This window comes from Lemur catta, chromosome 11 (assembly GCF_020740605.2).
Source record: "Lemur catta isolate mLemCat1 chromosome 11, mLemCat1.pri, whole genome shotgun sequence".
Taxonomy (NCBI): domain Eukaryota; kingdom Metazoa; phylum Chordata; class Mammalia; order Primates; family Lemuridae; genus Lemur; species Lemur catta.
Window position 1 is genome coordinate 33,212,515 of NC_059138.1, and position 18,949 is coordinate 33,231,463.

Here is an 18,949-nt window from a genome sequence, read left to right on the forward strand (position 1 = left end):
ATGTAGATAGTGCATAGGGGTCAACTTATCTTTGACTTTAACTGCCTGGAAAATATGGTGTGATCTCAGAATAGTCTTTCTGCTACCTTGGAGCAATTGACAAGCTGAGACACATGAAACAAAGAGTTGTTTGGGGGCAGATGTAGTCTATCTAGCAGTTATTCGATTGGCATGTGGTATCATGTTTTTCATTCTTACATTCAATCTTGAGTTTAGAATTAAAAGTGGATAAAAGGCCTTAGGACTTACCCACTCTGAGTACAGAAATCCAAAATGTCAAAAGGAACATAATTGTGCAGTTATTAGCTTTAGTCAAAAATTGTATTTTAGCACAGCTTTACTTAAGTCTGTGACTTCGTACTGAAATTTTGAAATCTATCCTAACCACCAGAGGCAACTTCTCTTAACATGTAGAGGAGTGTCCTCGTAGACTATTTTTTATGCTGTACATACACACATACATACATACACATACTTTTTAAGTGGAACCATACTAGTCATATTGGTCTGTACTTTTTCCACACGATAATCTCATGGATATTATATAGCCCAAACCTCATTCTTCTGAATCTCATTATATGGATGCTACATAATTTAATCATTCCCCTTCTGATGGGCGTTCAGAATGTTTCTGATTTTTTGCCATTAGAAAGGATCTTGCCATAAGCATCGTGATGTTGTATCTCTATGGACTTGTGCCCTTATTGCTGTAGAATATATTTCTGGAAGTAGCATTGTTAGGTCATAGAATATATACATTTTAAATTTGAATTGATACTGACAAACTGACATTGAGATCTTTAAATGAATATTGTTATTTATTTATGGCATCACTGCTTTGTCCTTTCTTTTTATCAGTTTAAAGAAAGACTTTAGTATTTCCCAGTGTTTCTCTAAATCAAAATTAATTTTGAAAGTATGTGGTTCTCAGGTATCTACCATGACTAATGGTGTTTTAACTCTATGGTGCTTAAAGAGCCTGGATACCACTAGGGTTACATTGAAGTGGCTTCTGGCTTTTTGAAGTATGCGGTTTCTTTTCCTAGGTCCTCAGGTACTCACGTGTGAATGGCATGAGTCACAGTGTCAGAACACAAGTGTGTGGGAGCAGAGGCCTGAGGGCTGGTACTCTGTATTGTTTAATCTTTTCTTCTCTAGAATATGTAACTATTTTAAAATGAACAAAAGCAAATACTAGGTAGTGATTGCTTTTTTTTTTTTTTTTTTTGCCTCCTCTAGTCAGCAATGTTTTATTATACGCCCACCTTATACTGGGGGCTAAAGTTTTGTCCACGTCCTTGGTATTTCATGTATATAAAGCTGTGAGACTGCTGTTCTTCGTTGATTATGACTTTTTGTAAAATTATGGAAATCTTGCTGTAAGCATAAGATTATCCATGTTCTGGAAGTTAAGTACAGCACTATTATAACTCTTCATTGTCTCCCATATCCTGGCCCACAGCTTTCCGAAATCCTATTTGATCAAGCCTCAGTTCAACTTTAAAACTCTGAGCATGTCCCATTATCTACAGGGACAAAGTCCAATCTGTCATGTGCCTATCCTCAGTTTACCTTCCAACCTCATTATCCTCTACCCCCTTCCAAACACCTTTCACTCCAGCCACTTGAAACTAATTGTGTATTCCTAAAAAACCCTATACATAAATTTTAATTCCTCTGAATCATCTTTTTGTTTCTATCTGAAATGCCTATTCCACTACAACCTCATTTCCATTGCCTAATGTGTACTTCTCTGATTTCATTCAGCTCATGCTACAAAATCCAACGCAGATATCACTTTCTTGATGAAGCCTTCACAGTCCCCCCTCTCTGATAGTGTGCAATAATGCACTGTAATTACTTGCTGTTTCCTTGTGTTTTTGAAGACTATGGGCTCCTTGACAGTAGGGACCATGTCTTTGGGTCCAGCCACAGAGCCTGGAACATTAAACCTTTGTTGAATGAATTAATGCTCCTAATATTTTTGTCTGCCTCAATAAGCCATCTTTTTCCATATAATTGTTGTGAATTATCATCTTTATTTCAATATGTTAATTACAACAGAAAAATAGTTCTATAGCTCTAAAAGATTAAAGATCACTTGGGAGTTATTTTGTATAATACACTTAAAGATTCTGTTTTAAGGACATAAATTTCAATGTGATAATGATTATTAACACTCTTTAATTGAATTCAAAACCTGTATCAAAGATATTACACTTTTGAAATTTGTGGCAAATTTTAAAAATAACATATGTCTATTGCCTAAATCATAAGTAAAGGAAATGTGTTTCTGGAAGGCTCTGTCCTATTCATTGTTCTTGACATAAGGAGACAGTGTCCTGGTCTGTCTACCTCCTTCATGTTGCTTTATTTTCTGGATGTCTTAACTTATGTTTCATGGTCTAAGAGTTCCTCTTTCTGTGTCTCACCAATTCTGTTTCATAAACCTAATTTCTGTCTGTGCCATTCTTAGTATCATAGTATCATGGATGATCACAGAACAATTATATATGGTACAGCTAGGAAATCTTTCTAAAACACAAATCTGATCCTCTCAAACATCTGCATAAAACCCCTCAGTGTCTCCACACTGCACTCAGGATAAAATGTCCAAACTCCTTCCTATGGAAAAGTCGTGATGTTTACCTTTTATCTCTCTCTATTTATTTATCTTCCATTTATCTCCATTTATCTTTCAGCACCATTTCTTGCCACTATCCCTTGCAATCCGGGCAACCCTGTGCTCTCTCTTGCCTCTGAGGCCTGCAGGTGTTGTTCCCTCTGCGTGGAATCCCTGAAACTCAGACTTCTCCTAGTTTATGAAGCAGGCGTGCATCTGTGTGGTTATTAGATTAACATCCACGTCTCCTACCAAACTGTGAGCTCCACGAAAGCACATAACACATTCATTCAGCTTCTTCACTGTTGTGTGGCGTGTCACAGGCACTCCATACATACTTGTTGCATGAATGAATAAAAGAATATATCTTACCTGGTAAGCTGGGTGTCCCCACCATCTAATGTCACCCCCAGTGCCTGGCACATGGTAAAGTACCCAATATTTATAGATGAATAAATGTTAGTGATAGTTTTTAAAATCATAACAACTGTTCCTGCTTTGCTTTTTCTTTGAATATAGGACTTTTTATTGTTTTGGAAGATTTTCACAAAGACTTTCTTACTTGAACCTTTTGCACTGCAGGAAAAGTACTTCTTCAAAGTAGTGCCTCCCTGTTTCTTTTTTATTTTGAACCCTGATTGGAAGAATACAGTTAAGTTACTATGCTGGGCTACATGAAGTAAACAAACAGAAAAAGAAATGGCTCCCAGGCTGCCAGGTTTAGAATGGTGGCATGTGAAACACTTTTTTCTGTGTGCTATCCAAGCACGAATATTATAGGCATGGCAGTGTTCTTTTTTTAAATTATAAAAGAAATCTGTTACTTATTTAAATGTGCAAAATAATTGTATCTATCTATGCAAAAGCACATATTTAGTGAAATGACCAGAGCTGAAAAGTACTTAGGACAGACAAGAAAATAGTACTGTATTTGGGGTAGGAAGGAAGGGGATGTTAAAGAATATAGCATTCAGTTCTTAATGCTTTGACATATTAGAACTGAGTTTGAAATAAACTCTGTTGCATGCCAGTTGACAAATACTTGTTAAACTAAATTACATGTAAGTACCTTTCACAATGTGATGTGATGAAACATTAACCTACAGCTTAGAAATAAGAAAAATTTAGGGATGACTTTTGAATAGGTAAATGATCATATTGATTTTTTTAAACTTCTCTAACTACAAGAGACCTTAAAGCCCCCACATTTTCCAAGTATAAGAGCTCCATTCCAGAAAGGTTAAGTAAATTGTCAGGGTCATTAGCTAGTTAATTGCAGAGCCAGAATTAAAACCTAAGTTTTCTGATTCTCAGTATATTGTTCTTTTATTTTTCTTATAAGGTTTCCACAAATGAATGTGTTTGGTTTCATGAATATAAATGAAACTTGAATGGACACTGTAGAAAGCTACTCAAGACACTGAAAAGGTTTCTTGAGGGAAATAAAGATTTATGTCAATATAGAGCATTGCCACATGCTGCCACAGCCTTTTATTTTGTGAAATAAATGGAAATAGGAAAATGAGACAGCACAGAAACAGGTAATCTGGCCCCAACTTCCACACTTGGAATAATCTTTCCCTTGTCCTCAGCACTATGAAAGGACAACTGAAGTTGCTAGCCCTTGAGACAGATGTCTTGCCTCCTGTAGCTAATTCCTTCAGACAATTTTTTTCTCCATGCAACTGACGTCACAGTGCGCCCCACAAAACCCCCACCACACACATATACATATACACCACCACTCAGGGTGCTGCCTCCAATTTCTAATTGTTACAAATTTTGAGGCGAGAAAATGGAACGTCAGTATTTTAGAATTTATTTAAGCTATTCCTGATTAATTGTAGACTGTGAAAAACAAATGAATCTGCACTTTCATGACTGTTCTTTGATATCTGTCGGAGCAAATGCAACAAGATAGGAAACTGGAGTGGGGTACAACTCTTTGAAAGATAAATGCAAAAATCCTTTTTATTTGCAGGGATTATTTGTATTCATGTCTGAGAAACCCAAAAGAATCAACTGAAAAACCATTAAAATAGGTTTTAGAAATGCATGAAAAAGGGCTTCTGACAGTGTTAGCATGCTAATGACCCAAGAGAGAGCTAGAAGGTGAAGTGTTTCCCAAAATTATCTGACCTGCAGTGGAGTACATTTGGGAAACTGCTTCTGGTGATTCTGGAGACATGGGCGCAATCTGTCCAGCCATGGAGAGACAGACGACCTGGTGGGCATGTTTCCACATGGTGTATATACTGCATGTCAATGTATGTGTGTTGATGCCAAAGATGCTAAAATAAAAGCTTGTCAAAATATTTATGGGCCTGATTGAAGCTGTTAGAATATATATAAAAAAAACAATGAAGCTGCCACATGGTTCTCAGTTTTGCGATTCTATCTATCTGTTGATATGAATGACAACCATAATCTTATATTCAAGCAGCTTACATGTTTAACATAATGTGTTGTCGGGTCTGATAAATAAAACCCTTGTGTTTTGGATTGCATTTTATTTTTAAGTTTTCCAGTTAATAAATCTAAAACAAAGCTAGACTGAGTGAATCCCTTTTGAGTTGGGAAAGCTCTATTTCATTCAATACACGTGGTACGTTATCTCCTTAACTTCCCGTTAAGTATCATGTGCTCTAGCATTTTTGGTCCTGTCTCTTGTAATGTTTAAAGAAGAGAGATTTCCGTGTCTGAGGATAGCTTCTGGTTGAGTGTTTTCAGGTGATCAGTTTAAAGATAACATCTCAGTAAATACTACTGTGCTGCCCTGTGGCTCAGCATCCCTGTGAGGGACATCTTGCCAGTCTCGTAGCTACTGAGCACTCGATACTGGGCTCGAGTTAGCACACATCCTCATTTCAGTTGATTCTGCATCACACACTCAGGAAAATTCACTCAGATTCTACCCACCTGCACACATCGCATTAATACTGCATCTCAGGAACCCTCCTAAGAAACATAGGTTTTTATAAAAGATGCTTTTTTATGAACATAACTCTCTAAAGTTTGATACCCACTTGAAGGAAAGTAGAACTGAACCAGGGATGTTCGTTGTTCTCTTGAGTTAAAAAGTTCTGCTGTTTAGGATACTATAATAGAAGAAAGGGAATATATTTGCCTGCTAATGTTCTGTTGCAAGTTTTCCATTTTTATTTTAAGAATCTAAATTGTTAGCATTTGAGAAGAGAAATGAAAAGTCATTTCCACTGTGCCTGACAAAGAAAAAGAAGAGAAAACATTTGGGAAGGGTGGCAAGCCAGCAGGTTTGGGTGCTGGGAATGGGAAGCGTAATGATCCCTTCCCTGGTATGAATTATTAAAGTGTGGTTCCTTCTCTATGATTGCTTTGGAAATGGTTACAACAGTACTCTGAGTGTGTGTGTGTGTGTGTGTGTGTGTGTGTGTGTGTGTATTGACAGTTACAATAAATCAGTAAAATGATCTGTTTCTCCTTATCCAAGGATTTCCTGCTGCAGATATTTACTGTGTTCCGAATATTGATACGCCCAGAGATGTTTCCAAAGGACTGGACTGTTATGCGCTTGGTTGCTAACAAGTAAGACATTTATATTGATGATAATTCCAGCTCATGGTATAGAGGAAGAGGGGGGTACAAAATGATCTTTTTAATCTGATCTCAAGTTTGAAATTCTTTTTTTTTTTTGCCTATGAATTAACTTCTGTCTTTTGTAAAAAAAATTATTTCTATTTGTTTTGAATTATGCTTTGTTTAGAATATGTAAACATCATTCAAAAATCAAACAATATAGCAGAGTATGCATTGAGAACTTCCATTCCCATCTACCTCCTATCCCCAGACTATAGTAACCACTTTTGTCTCTTGCATATCCTTCCAGCGTTCCTTTATGAAGAGCCTAGCAGGTAGCATAATATATTCACTGTTCTGTACATTGCTCTTACACTCAGAAAGACTGGCATTCTTTCCAAATTAATAAATAGAAAGTCCCTCATTCTTTAATGCTTTTTTCTTTTACAGCTGAATAACATTTCATCAAATGGGTACACTATAGTTTATTTAACCAATTCCTAGTTGCTAGACATTTGACTCATTTCTGATCTTTCTTAATTATTTTTATCTCAACAAAATACATCAAGCATCTACCCTGTGCTGAGCACAGGGAATAAGACATGGGCCTTAGGTTGGACACATAAAGACTGAAATTCCTTTGATTCATCCAAGTGATGTGGCCAGGAAAAAACTGAAAATAGTGCTCTGAGGAAAGTTCAGAACTAGAAACAGACATTTGGGAAACTATTGAGGTAAAGGTGATATTTGAGTCTCTGGAAGTTGATAAAATTAGCCTATATTAAGCATATCCAGCAAAATAAATAAATAAATAAACTGATCTGAGGGCAATACTTGAAGGAGTAGAAGCCGGGAAAGAATATTAAGGACAGTCAGAATGTCAAGGGCCATTCTGGGGAGTACAGTGTCAGGGACGTATCTGTTCTCTCTGCTTCCTGTCCCCCTAGTCTCCGGACACAGAATGAAGTTGTTCTTTAAGAAACTGGCCTGATCTTCACTTCCAAACTTATTTACCGTATTTCATTAGCATTCTCACTTTCCAAGGCCACACTTGCGTGCTTCTCCTTCCTCCTCTTCTCCAAACACCAACACCCTGCTGCTCGGGGTGAAGGTTGAATTCTCTAGGCACCTATGCATAGGTCAAGGTCACCCCATGTCTTCCCCAGATGCCCAGGTGTGATAGTGGTGAGAGGCACAGGAATATGGGATTTGAGTTTGATTAGATATGCTCAGTACAGCTTCTGCTGCAGTATACATTTATAGACTCGGAGGTGTTAAAATGATGTGTTAAAAACTTTGTGAAGTAACAAATAGTATAATATGGCATATTTTACATAAGTACAGAGCAGCTTTTCCATTTTGAAGACTAATTGAGACTGCTGAAATAGCTCTCTTTAGAACTTAGCATATTTACTTTGATATCTGTGAGTAGAATCAAATATCTATTCATTTGGATATGGGCATACTACAGATTTAAGTGGGAGCTTTTGCTCGTGTATCTGGCCTTATTACCAAACAGCAAACATTCTGGGTACCTGGAGAGAGCTATGAAGTGATCCAGGGAGCCAGATGGGAAGGGATCCAGGCTGTGGACATCATCATCACATAGCATCAGTATTTGTTCATTCTGCCTGCCCCATGTGCAGGGGATATTTTGGATTGAATTGGACTTTTCAGTGGCAGAAATTCAAACTGAAAATGACTTTGACATTTTGTTCCTTACATACACAGTCTCTGCTTGAGCTTGCTGAAAACCATGACAAGGTAGCTTTTTGATATTCAGTATCATCTCTCTCTGCCCCATCTTTATTCCATTTATAAAGACTTTTGTGGTCACAAGAGTGGATAACAGACTGAGAAGTATAGGTTCTGGTTTGAAGTAAACACATAATGTTCCAGATTTTCATCTACAGTGTTTAACCAAACGAGAACATGATTTTGTTGGAGTTGAGCTCTGTGTAATATATTTAAACAGAAGGTAACTCCCATAGCAAACCCAAGAAAAGTGCCATCAGCCTTTGCTAAATGCAGTGATTTCATTCCATTGCCACCCAAGTGAGTGCTGATAGGAGTCTGGCGCTGCCTCTCTGTTGGCAATGGCTGGCGGCTGTGAGTCCAACCTAATTCGTGGACAGGACTCCAGGGTCTGGTGAGACATCTGTCCAGTTGGAAAAAGCTGGCTGCTATATGCTCGCCTACTCACCTCTCCTTCCCTCTCCTCTCCTTCCCTCCCCTCTCCTCATTTAGTAGTCCCTAGCTATTTCCCATTCATATTACGAAAACATATGAGATTTGTCTTGCTTTATAAATGTGGTATATACTCGAGAAAAAAGCTTTCAACTATTTGTGTTTTATCTGTGAAAAATATTAACCTGTATAATATTGGTAGAAAGGTAGATCTCTGAAAGATGATGTTAAAGATATTTTAAATATGTTAAAGAACATGCACTGGAAAGACAAAGTTCCCACTTTGCTAAGCTGTGTAGAATTAAGTTGCAGGAATTGGATCTGTGTCACTTAAGTTGACCAGCTCTTCTTCCATAGTATTAACTTTCTTAGATAAACATTTGATCAGGGCCTCTCAGAGGTATTTTAACCCAAACTCCCACATTTATTAGCCCACTCGGGTGCTTAGTACATGTCAAATTGATAGCTGCTAGCTGAGAAGTCATCATTGGCCTGCTCCTGAATGCAGCTGAATTGCTCATCCCTCAAACTGAATGTTCTTTTATGTGTTGGTCCTTTCTTCCTATGTTTTTGAGTAAATTAAATGCCTTTAACTTTCATCCACAAGCTGTGTTGTCCCACATCTTGTAGCTTTCCTGCTTTATGTGAAGTCCTGCCAAAATCTGTGACCAGACACCTGGTGGTTTGTATGGTTCTTTATTTATTTCCACCTGCATGCCTGATACTGTGTAACACAGCAAGTGTGTCCACTCCAAATTCTGCAAGGGCAAGAGATGTTCCTTCTCGTTCTTGCTTGCTGCAAAGCTAGCTCGTGCCCACTGTAAGTTCCTGGTAGATGTGTCTAATGAGGACAACTGCTCAATCTAAGAAAGAAGAAACATAAGGAAGATGAAAAGTAAGTACCAAAAATGTAGGACACTTTGAGATAAGCTTCTCTCCACCCCCTTCCCATACACATTGTGAAATGAAGTACAAAAATAAAGTCACAGCTTTATATACATATTTCCAGGGAGATAAATCTTTTAACACCCTTGCCTACTGAAGAAAGTAAAAACTCCCTGGCCCCTCAGTTGAAATTTCAAGTCTTTATTTTGTTTATCTTGTGTGCATGTTGGGCTTAAACATCTCATACACTAACTCATGTAAGTTTCACATGAGATCTATATAGCAAATAAGTGATTTGTTAAATCATTTAGGGGAGATCATCCATTCATTTACTGACCTATCTATTTGGCAAGTATTTTCCAGTGCCTGATGTATAAAATAAGAGCTATAAAGATAAAGAGCACAGGTCTATGAGGGTGTTTATCAAAAGAACTTTGTTCAAGACTGGAGTAGGAGGGGTCTTTCGTGAAAGACTAAAACTTGAGCTGAAAGCTAAAGCAGGAGGTACAGGGACACCAAAGGAAGAATGTTACTGTCAGTAGGAACAGTGTATACAAAGCTCCTCTGGTCAGAATAAAAACAGCACACTCGAGGAAGTGAACGACTGTTAGTGTGGCTGAAATGTGGGGAAGGGAGGAACTACTAAAACAGGGCCCAGATACTGATGGGTAAAGAGACAAAAGAGAAACCAAAGAGAAGCAGTTAAGAGTTTACTGCAGCCATCCAGGTGAGAGGCGCTGATGCTTGGGCAGATAGATAGCAGTGAAGGTCATGAGAAGATTGATTTTGAAGATAAGGATAACAAGACCTGCAGGTAACTGGATGTGGATGGGAGAGAAAAACAGTAATTAAAGATGGCTCTTAGATTTTTGGCCTGTGCAAAAGGATGAATCGTGGTGCCATTCACTTAGTTGGAAAATATGGAGAGAAGAGTAGCATTGGGGGTGAGAGAGGTGAATTTATGTCCACTTGTACTGAGCATAAGTTCAAGATGCTATTAGGTATCCAAGTGGAGATGTAGAAGAGAAAGCTGGACTTGCTTGTACGGAGCTCAGAGAAGTCTGGAGACATTTAGGGTCATTAGCATATCGATAGGATTTGAAGCCACGGAACTGAATGAGAGCACCTGGGAAGGAAGTGCAGACTGAAAAGAGAAAAGGACTTAGGACTGAGCCCTGGGGCATGCCAACGTTTTAAAGGTGAGGAAGTGGAGAAGCATCCAGGAAAGAAGGCTGAGCCTGTGATGTAAGATGAGAACTAGCAGAGTATAATATCCTGTGAAGAAAGTATTTCAAGAAGGAAGGAATATCTAGAGCCCCAGGGAGGCTGGCAGTGATGTGGACCAACAATTGGTCCTATGACTTGGCGACATGGTAGATATTCATGACCTTGACAAGTGCTCTCAGTGGAGTGGTGGAGAGGAAAGCCCGAATTCGAGAGTGGGTAGAAGTTGAGAAACTGAAAACAGTAATTACAGGCAGCCCTTAAGAAGAGTTTTGCTATAAAAAGGAGCAGAGAAATAGGGCTACATCTGGAAGTATTCTTTTTAAAATATGGGATATTATAACATTGATTTACTGATAGGAATGGCCCTATTAGTAAAAGATAGAAATATTGGTGTAAGAAAAGAGGGATAATTGAAGGAACAATGTCCTTGGGTGGGCCAGCAGGGATGAGATTGAGTGCAAGATTGCCATGTGTGCCAGTCTAAGAACTGTCTGTTACCTGTCCATGGTGAGCTTGTACCTGAAAACAAATCAACCATGTAGGAATGCAGTTTAGTTCAGCTGACATTGTTTTTTGTGCTAAGACCTTCTCCATGAAGGAAGCTCATCACATTTAGAGTAGTACTGATCTAGTACACACAAAAACAGCTTTACCTTACCTAGGAGCATTGACAGTTTATCCATAATAACAGGAAGGGGGGGAAGAGTATGCCTTTTCAGACCCTGAAAAGTTGAGTGATAGAGTAGCTAATCTTTTGAGCATCCACTGACACAGCTACTTCTGTTTTGTTTTTATTTTTATTAAGGGTAGTTATCCTTAAAGGCTTTTACTGTCCAGGGGAAGATAAGATACTGATTTTTATCAAAACAATATTACTATGATGAGTATGCCAAACTTAATTATAGCAAATATTTACACAAGAATATCTTGCACACAGCATCTCCTTGTGAGTTAGGAGGAGTTGGTAGTGAGAATGGGTACATGAAGGAAAGGCTGCCTTAGGATTCGAACCTAACAGATCAAAACAGAGGACATTGCTACATGAGTGATTTTCTCCCCATACTGCCCAATGGAGTACTGGTTAAGAGGGTCTTCAAAATCATTTCATTTAAATACCTTTTCATTCTTTCTGTCCTTCCACACTGCATGCTCCATTGTCCAAAAGCAAAATCACTCCTTTTCCTATATCCCTGCTTTAGCTGACGCGGTGCCCTCCACCTGGATTAGCTTTGCCTGATTTCAGTCTGTTCTTCAAAATATCTAAAAAACCTATTAAAAGTTTTATAAGCTTCACATTTTAGAATTATCTAATATGGCAAATAAGTATAAGCATAGATGTCAATATAGTTACGAGGCAACAGGCATGTAACACACACTTATTAGGCTATGCCCTAGGTGATACAATGGTAAACGAGGCTAAAATCCCCAGATGTCATTATTCTCTAAGTTCCAACCTTTATCTGTCTTCTTTTCTATCTGTAACACCAGTCCTAAAAGTGATAAAGGGTGACCCTGGGCATCGGAATCACCTGGCGGACCCCATGCTAACCCCCCAAGCCACAGGTGCTGGGGAGGCCCTGGGGTCTTATGCATCCTTCAGGCAATTCTCCCACAGGCTGAAGTTCAGATTCCCTTGATGGTTGTCCAGGATTTTCATCTGCCCTAACTTTGTGATGATTTTTGCCGACCCCAGTTAACCCACCAGGTTGTAGGGAAGTTGCTGTCCTCCAGGTTGAGATCTCCTTAGTTTTTCAATATATCAACATCAACGTTACCGATACCCAGTTTATCTACAGAGGTCTTTCTCTCAGTCCATGTGTGATTTTGGAGATGGCCTTGTGCCCGAGCAGATTATCAGGTTGGAATAGTTTTCCAAATAACAAATTATAGGTGATGAGATTTCTGAGCCAGGGGTGAGAGGGAGCAATAGGGTTGCTTGCAAATAATTCCAAGAATAAATCCAAGAATGAGGCAGAAACTGGAAAACCATAAGGCAATAACTATGATTTCCTGTGCACTGGTTACTCTTTTATGTATAAATTTTATCATGCTGTGCCCATAGATTATCAAAAATGATCCTGTGCCTGCATTTCTGCGGCAGAAATCAGTAATTTGGCCCTTTGTGGCAGCAGATTGCAAACCTTTCTTGGCTATTGAGTTGGAGCCCTGAGATTTGAAATATCTCCACGTTCAGACACTGCATCATAAGTAAAAGAATGAAATCAGAGAAGCCACATGGCTTTGGGTAAATTGGGACAAGTAAAGAAAGATCCCTAAATGCCACAGATATCTGCCACAATGAAGGAGCAGTAATGTATAAATGCCTTTACTTGGCTTGGGGCCCCGGGGGCGAGGAAACTGTCTCAGTACTGAGTTACCATAGAAAGCTCTGGGAGCTGCCTCTGTGAATTGGACTGAATGTTTTAGGCATAAATGAAAACCCTTTGAAATCGGGTCATATTAAGGGCTTTCTAGCCCTGAGTAGTCTTATTTTTGGAGACCCCACTGCTCTTCATATCAAACATTGCATAGACCCACGTGCCACATTCCATATAATTTTGTTGAAGAAAAAAATTAAAAGCATTTTTACATTTGCTTCTTAAATTACTGGCCTATGAGTAAATCATTTAATTTTGATTGGCTGTGATTTCTCAGCATTTGTATATACTGTATTTAGAAATTTTGGTGAAATTATAAAAAGTAACCTATAATATTTTAACATAAAAATTACATTAAAAATTGGACAGTTAATGAAATCTGCCATGTTACTTTCTGTGGACATGTAACTAATCATTATTTTTAGTTTTTATTTTATTGTTTTAATTGGGTTCCATAACAGTTTTTCAGGTCTCAGTATTTTCCAAAGTCCCTGAAAAGTTCATAGGCTTTATGCCCTGTGCCTCGTTGTGCCTGCTGGCAAAGCAGCTCTGATAAGGGTGTTCAGTCTAGAAATAGGAACTGCATGCACCGTGAAAGAGCCATAAGCATCTGCCTAAAATTCCAGAAGTCAGGAGAATGCTTAGCAGAATTTGCTGGAATTTTTTTTTTTTTTTTTTGACTGAGGCTACTCTAGAGCCTTGCCTTCAAAGGTGGGTTGCAAACCAACAGCATTAGCTTCACCTGGAGCTTGTCAGAAATGCAGAATCTCAACTCACTCCCACTCCAGGCTTGCTGAATCATATGCTGCATCTTAACTAGATCACCAGGTACCCACTGAAGTTTGAGCAGCACTGCTCTATTGTAGAGTAGCGGTTCTCAGCGCTGGCCTTACGTAAGAATCACCTGGGAGCTTTGACAACCTGATGTTGTCAGGTTGCACCCAAGACCAATCATTAGAATCTCTGGGGGTGTGATCAAGACATCTCTATCCTAAAAGCTCCCAATGATTCCAGTTCACAGGCCAGGTTGAGACCCACTGTTCTATAGTAAGGCCGCAGAGGTTGCATGTTGTTCATGCAAATGCAGTTCATGAAGCCATGAATATTGTTTGGGACCCAGCATATAAACAACCATTCGGTAATCCTAGCCATGGAATAACCCCCTCTCCCTTGGAAGATTGAGTTTGTTAGCTCCTTTCTAGAACATGCAGCCCAGTAAATAGTCTAAATCCCAGATATGTCATGTTTCACTAAGACTAGAGCTATTGTGGCTGAACGGCAATCCAAGCTGGAGTTGTGGGTCAGAGGTGGTTTTTTATGTAAAACTCAGGTGTAGTGGGACTGTGTGTATTTTTCTATTGAACGTCAAAGCAGAAGATTTGTGCTTATGTTTCCACATGTTAAGGAAACAAATTTTTCTTCAGTACACTTAGAAGTCCAATAATCTTGGACTAGTTTCTAGGAAAGAACCACTTCTTTGGCTGATAGCATTTCACTTCCTGATGATTAAGCTTTGGTTTCATATCATAAAACTTGAGTAAAATACTTTGGGAGCCTCAGTGATTTCTTCAGTTATTGTCATTGATTTTGCCATTGTCTATAAAATATTGCCACATTATACTGTTATTTGTGGTGATTTATCTCTTTGATATGAAATTCACTGATGATATCTTCCATTTTGGAGGCTAAAGAAACCACAGGCTTTCTCAAACTCATAGGTTCTTCTTATACTTAACTTTCATAGTAAGATTTGTTGAAAGGTATACGTGACATATATAAAATGTAACATAGTGCCTGTTCATTATAGAGCAGGTACCCATGAAATGGTGCCTTCATTCTCTTTCCCTTTCTTTCCCTTGAACTTCCACATTGAGCCATCCAGCTTGGCTGTGTTAATGTTTCTCTCCCCCTCAAGAAGGCTGTAACAATCCTAGCACTCTGGGAGGCCGAGGCGGGAGGATTGCTTGAGGTCAGGAGTTGAAGAAGGCTGTAACAGTGAGTTTTCTAGCAGATAACAACAGTAATGAACATTTAGGTCCTTCAAAGACTATAAATGTTATTCTAATTAGTAAATATTATTCTAATCTATATTTTACCGTAGGATAACCAAGGTGCGAAGTTGGTGGGGTGTTTTATTTTGTTTTACCCAGGGTCATCCAACCACATCCTTTAGTAACAAATCCTGTGGTGAGAACTGGGATCTTAACGCATTATCACTGCATTACACGTGCATCTCAGGAAAGGCTGAGAGGTTTTAAATATCAGTGTATTGGTGCTTAGTTTCTAGTAGCTCAGGGTAGTTTATCTTGCTGCAATATAATGCTTTATCTAACATTAGGTGAACCTATTGGAAATACATTCAATTTAAAAATATATTCTTCTGCTTGTAAAAATGATCAGATTTTGAACAAATTACAGAACTCTAGAGCTAAGCAGGAATGATCACCAGCAAGCTACATATGGCTACATGTGTCCCCTCTCTCAGGCTTTCTCTCATTTCTCCTGCCCTGAAGATGCCCCTTTCCCTGAATGGCTGTAACACTCCGTTGGTTTCACACAGCTTAGTACTGGGTTATAGTTTCTGTAGTGGCAGTAATTGTTTCTTTAGTGGCAGTCTTGTCCCCTTGAGAAACGGAAGCTGCTTTCTGTAGCTCTTACATGCCCACTAACACCTTCAACAGGGGAGAACAGAGAGAAGGCTAATAAATATTCAGTATATTCTATCATTTTATCCTATCCATTTCATCTTTGGACTCCATTTCTTTCCCTGTGCTTTTAAAAAGCATGGCTTTCTTTCGTGATAATCAAATATGGAATGTTTTCTTTGTATTACATCATTTTGCTTTGTTTGGAAATGAATAAAAAACATTACAAAACATCAGGATAATAATGTATTTTTGTCTGAGTCATATGAATTCATAGATTTTTCTATGTATCATTTTATAAAGAAATTCAACTGCAGTGATAGATTTCTTTCATTCTTTCTTTTTTTTCCTGGCCTGGTGTCTCTTTTTTTATTTCAGACATGAATTATCTAATGTTGCTCCACTTGCTTACTGAAGGTGGTTTTCTTTTATCTTAGTTGCTTTTTATTCTTATATACTAAATGATTTTCACTACTGTAAAGTTTTAAATAAACTGTATTTTCTTTTATCACTAGTGTTATTATTACAACAGTTCTGTACCTCTCAGATGCACTTCGTAAGAACTTCTTAAATGAAAACTTTGATTATAAGGTAAGTATCTATTTAGATGACTATCCTGCTTAAGCTGAAAGATTCACATGTGTTTTAGGAAATTACCTAACGTATTTTCTTGGGCCATATTAGTTTTAACTATGAATAGTGTTAGAACTGTTTTCATTATTTTTGTGAACAGGCTAGGGCTATAATAATGCTTATGAACCTAGCGCTTAAAAAGAGGTAGTTCTTTATTATTACTGTAAATTTTAATTCTTGTTTTTTTCTGTATAATCCCTATATATGACAGAGGAACTTGGGACATATTTTTAAGTCTTTTTTCAAAAGAGTTTATATGAAGAAAACATTTACAAAGTCAACCCTTTAGTTCTCTATTCCTCTGTCTCTCCATTTTTTAGAATGAATTAATGAAAAGAAAAAAATGAAATATTAGTAAGATTGAGACAGAACTCTCTGTATATCTATACTGTGATATGGTTGGGTGCCTATGAATTCTTGACGTATTATTTTTCAAATGGCAAAGATGAACAGTCCCTCTTTTGACTTTCCTTCTTAAAGATGGTTCCATGGTTCCAATATCTTTGTTTCTTATTATTTTTTGAATAACATTTTTATGTCAAACATTTTATACAATTTCCTTATTAGATAATGAGAAAATTAAAACACAAATACAATAAAAACCAAAGGAATTTTAATGCTTATATAATATTTCTCTATCATAACCTATAATAATCAATATATCAAAATTTTATAATCAGAGCTCTACTTATTGAAGTTGTTTTCTTCTATTCTTATAAATTACTCTTTTTATGTGCATTCTTATAAAATAAAACTTGGCATATATCCCTAATTAGTTATTTGGATAAATATTTATTTTAGTGGAATTGTTGAGTTAAAGGTTGTACCAATTATATTTGATTGCCTGTTTTCCTATATCTACACCAACATGAAAGAGACTGCTTATTTTGACAATTAGATAAACGGGGAATACCTATTTTGCTTCAATTTGTATTTCTTACTAATTATTAGTTATTCACTACTCTTTATTGACCAAAATTCATATTTTGTGAATTGGCTGCTTTTGAGTTTTGTTCATTATTTTGTTTGGGATTTTATCATACTTATTTTTATTTGTAAGAGCTCTTTGTGGATAACAGATGTTAATTCTCTGTCATAGTTCTAGTTTGTCTTTAACTTAACATGGTGTCAGTAGAGAAGTACTTTCCTTCCTTTTTGTCCTACATGTTTTTTGCTAAGTTTTATTTCAGGGACTTTTACTCTGATCTCTTTCTGATTCTGCTTTTTGATATAAGAAAACTTAGACTCAAGAGATTTGTCTGGGCAGGAAATTGTTATGTAATGTCTGAATTTAAAGCAATTAGCATATTTGAAGAAGTGTATGCATTTTTGAAGTTCTACATTAAAAGGAGTTTCAAAAATGAATTCACACAGGAATAAATTAATCCATCTTATACCTCCACCTCCTTGGAGATACTCAGACACGTTATAAGAGATACCAAACATCTACCATTTAGCTTATACCAAAAAACTTAAGAAACCTGGGATATAGCTTTGAAGTGATATATAAATGGATAATATTTATTTAGTTTACTCTTTTTGTATAGAAAATTTCAAGCATATATAGAAATAGAGTAGTTAAATGAACCCTCATGTACCCAAATGCAGCTTCAACTATTATCAACTCACAGCCAGTCTTACTTCAACTATACCCTCATCCACTTGCCATTTTTGAAGCAAATTCAAGATACCATGTCACTTTACCTCTAACTATTTGTGTAACACCATAGTATTGAGATATCTTGTTCTCGTTTTAGATCTGGGATTCCTACTTTTATCTCGCAGTCATTTTTATAAACCAGTTGTGTCTGCAGTTGGAGATGTTCACACCTTCCAAAAAGAAAAAGGTGTTAGAAAAGTAAGTACCAATGTATAATCGGGTAGGAAATGCTGCCTTTTAAAAGATGTTTTGTTCAAATGTTTCATAAATCACAATGTCCATAACTGGAAATCACACAGTGGAGAAGCAAAAACCAAGAGGACAAGAGACAATCTTTTTTAGAAATGTCAATATTTTGAACTTGTTGGCACATTTTTTTATCCCGAGTCTTTCAGGATTCAAAATTATTACATAAGCGAAAAAGTATGAGACAAATCTGTTTCACTGAAAGATTTATATGAGGGTTTGATTTAGAGGCATCATGACATGTACATTAAACATCTTTAATTAAAAAACGTATTGCCTTATAATTCAGAATGATAGATTATATCCTAAAGACACAGAAATACTTCTTTGCTCTGGAGGCTTGTATCAGGTTTGGTTTCTTGTTCTATTTCAGGTATGGTGACATGCGGGTAACAATGGGTTGTGAAATTTTCAGCATGTGGCAAAACCTAGGTAAGTGATGAAAAGAGAAACCACCTCCACTGTACAGCTCCTTACTGTACTTTGAAGCATACAGATGAAGAAGGGCAATTTACCAATGACAGCATTTGAAACCAAATGTCTAAATCAATGCAGATAGCTATAGAAAGTAATTGACATGTTGGCACTGAATACGGTTACAACTAATTCTTTAAATTGGTGTCTCTCTGAAAAGTCACCTTACTTTTGTGTGTGTCCTTATTAATGATAAATTTTATAATCTAGCATTGCTCAAACATTACGCATATTATTTCTCATGATGAGCTAACCTTTTAGAATTTGGGACTGTAACAACTGAAAATTTCTAGGACTCTGAATTTGAGGCTATGAATCATAAAAAATTTAGGTTAAACTTCATACAACATTGACTTGAGCATCACTACTCTGAAAACTTGAGACCATTGACCTATATTATGAAGAGTATAGCCAAAGGATTTTAAAAGCATCTGCA

At 37.2% G+C, this 18,949-nt stretch overlaps 1 protein-coding gene across 4 annotated transcripts in view; it reads left to right on the forward strand.

Annotated features, from left to right (window-relative positions):
* The window catches only part of DOCK4 (dedicator of cytokinesis 4), a 408,336-nt gene that overhangs the window by 320,333 nt on the left and 69,054 nt on the right, over positions 1–18,949 (forward strand). For all 4 annotated transcript variants that reach the window (XM_045565153.1, XM_045565154.1, XM_045565155.1 and 1 more), the window contains exons 27-30: positions 6,093–6,187; positions 16,016–16,091; positions 17,891–17,991; positions 18,413–18,471. In XM_045565153.1, coding sequence (XP_045421109.1) covers positions 6,093–6,187; positions 16,016–16,091; positions 17,891–17,991; positions 18,413–18,471 — 331 coding nt within the window. The remainder of the gene's footprint in view (positions 1–6,092; positions 6,188–16,015; positions 16,092–17,890; positions 17,992–18,412; positions 18,472–18,949) is intronic.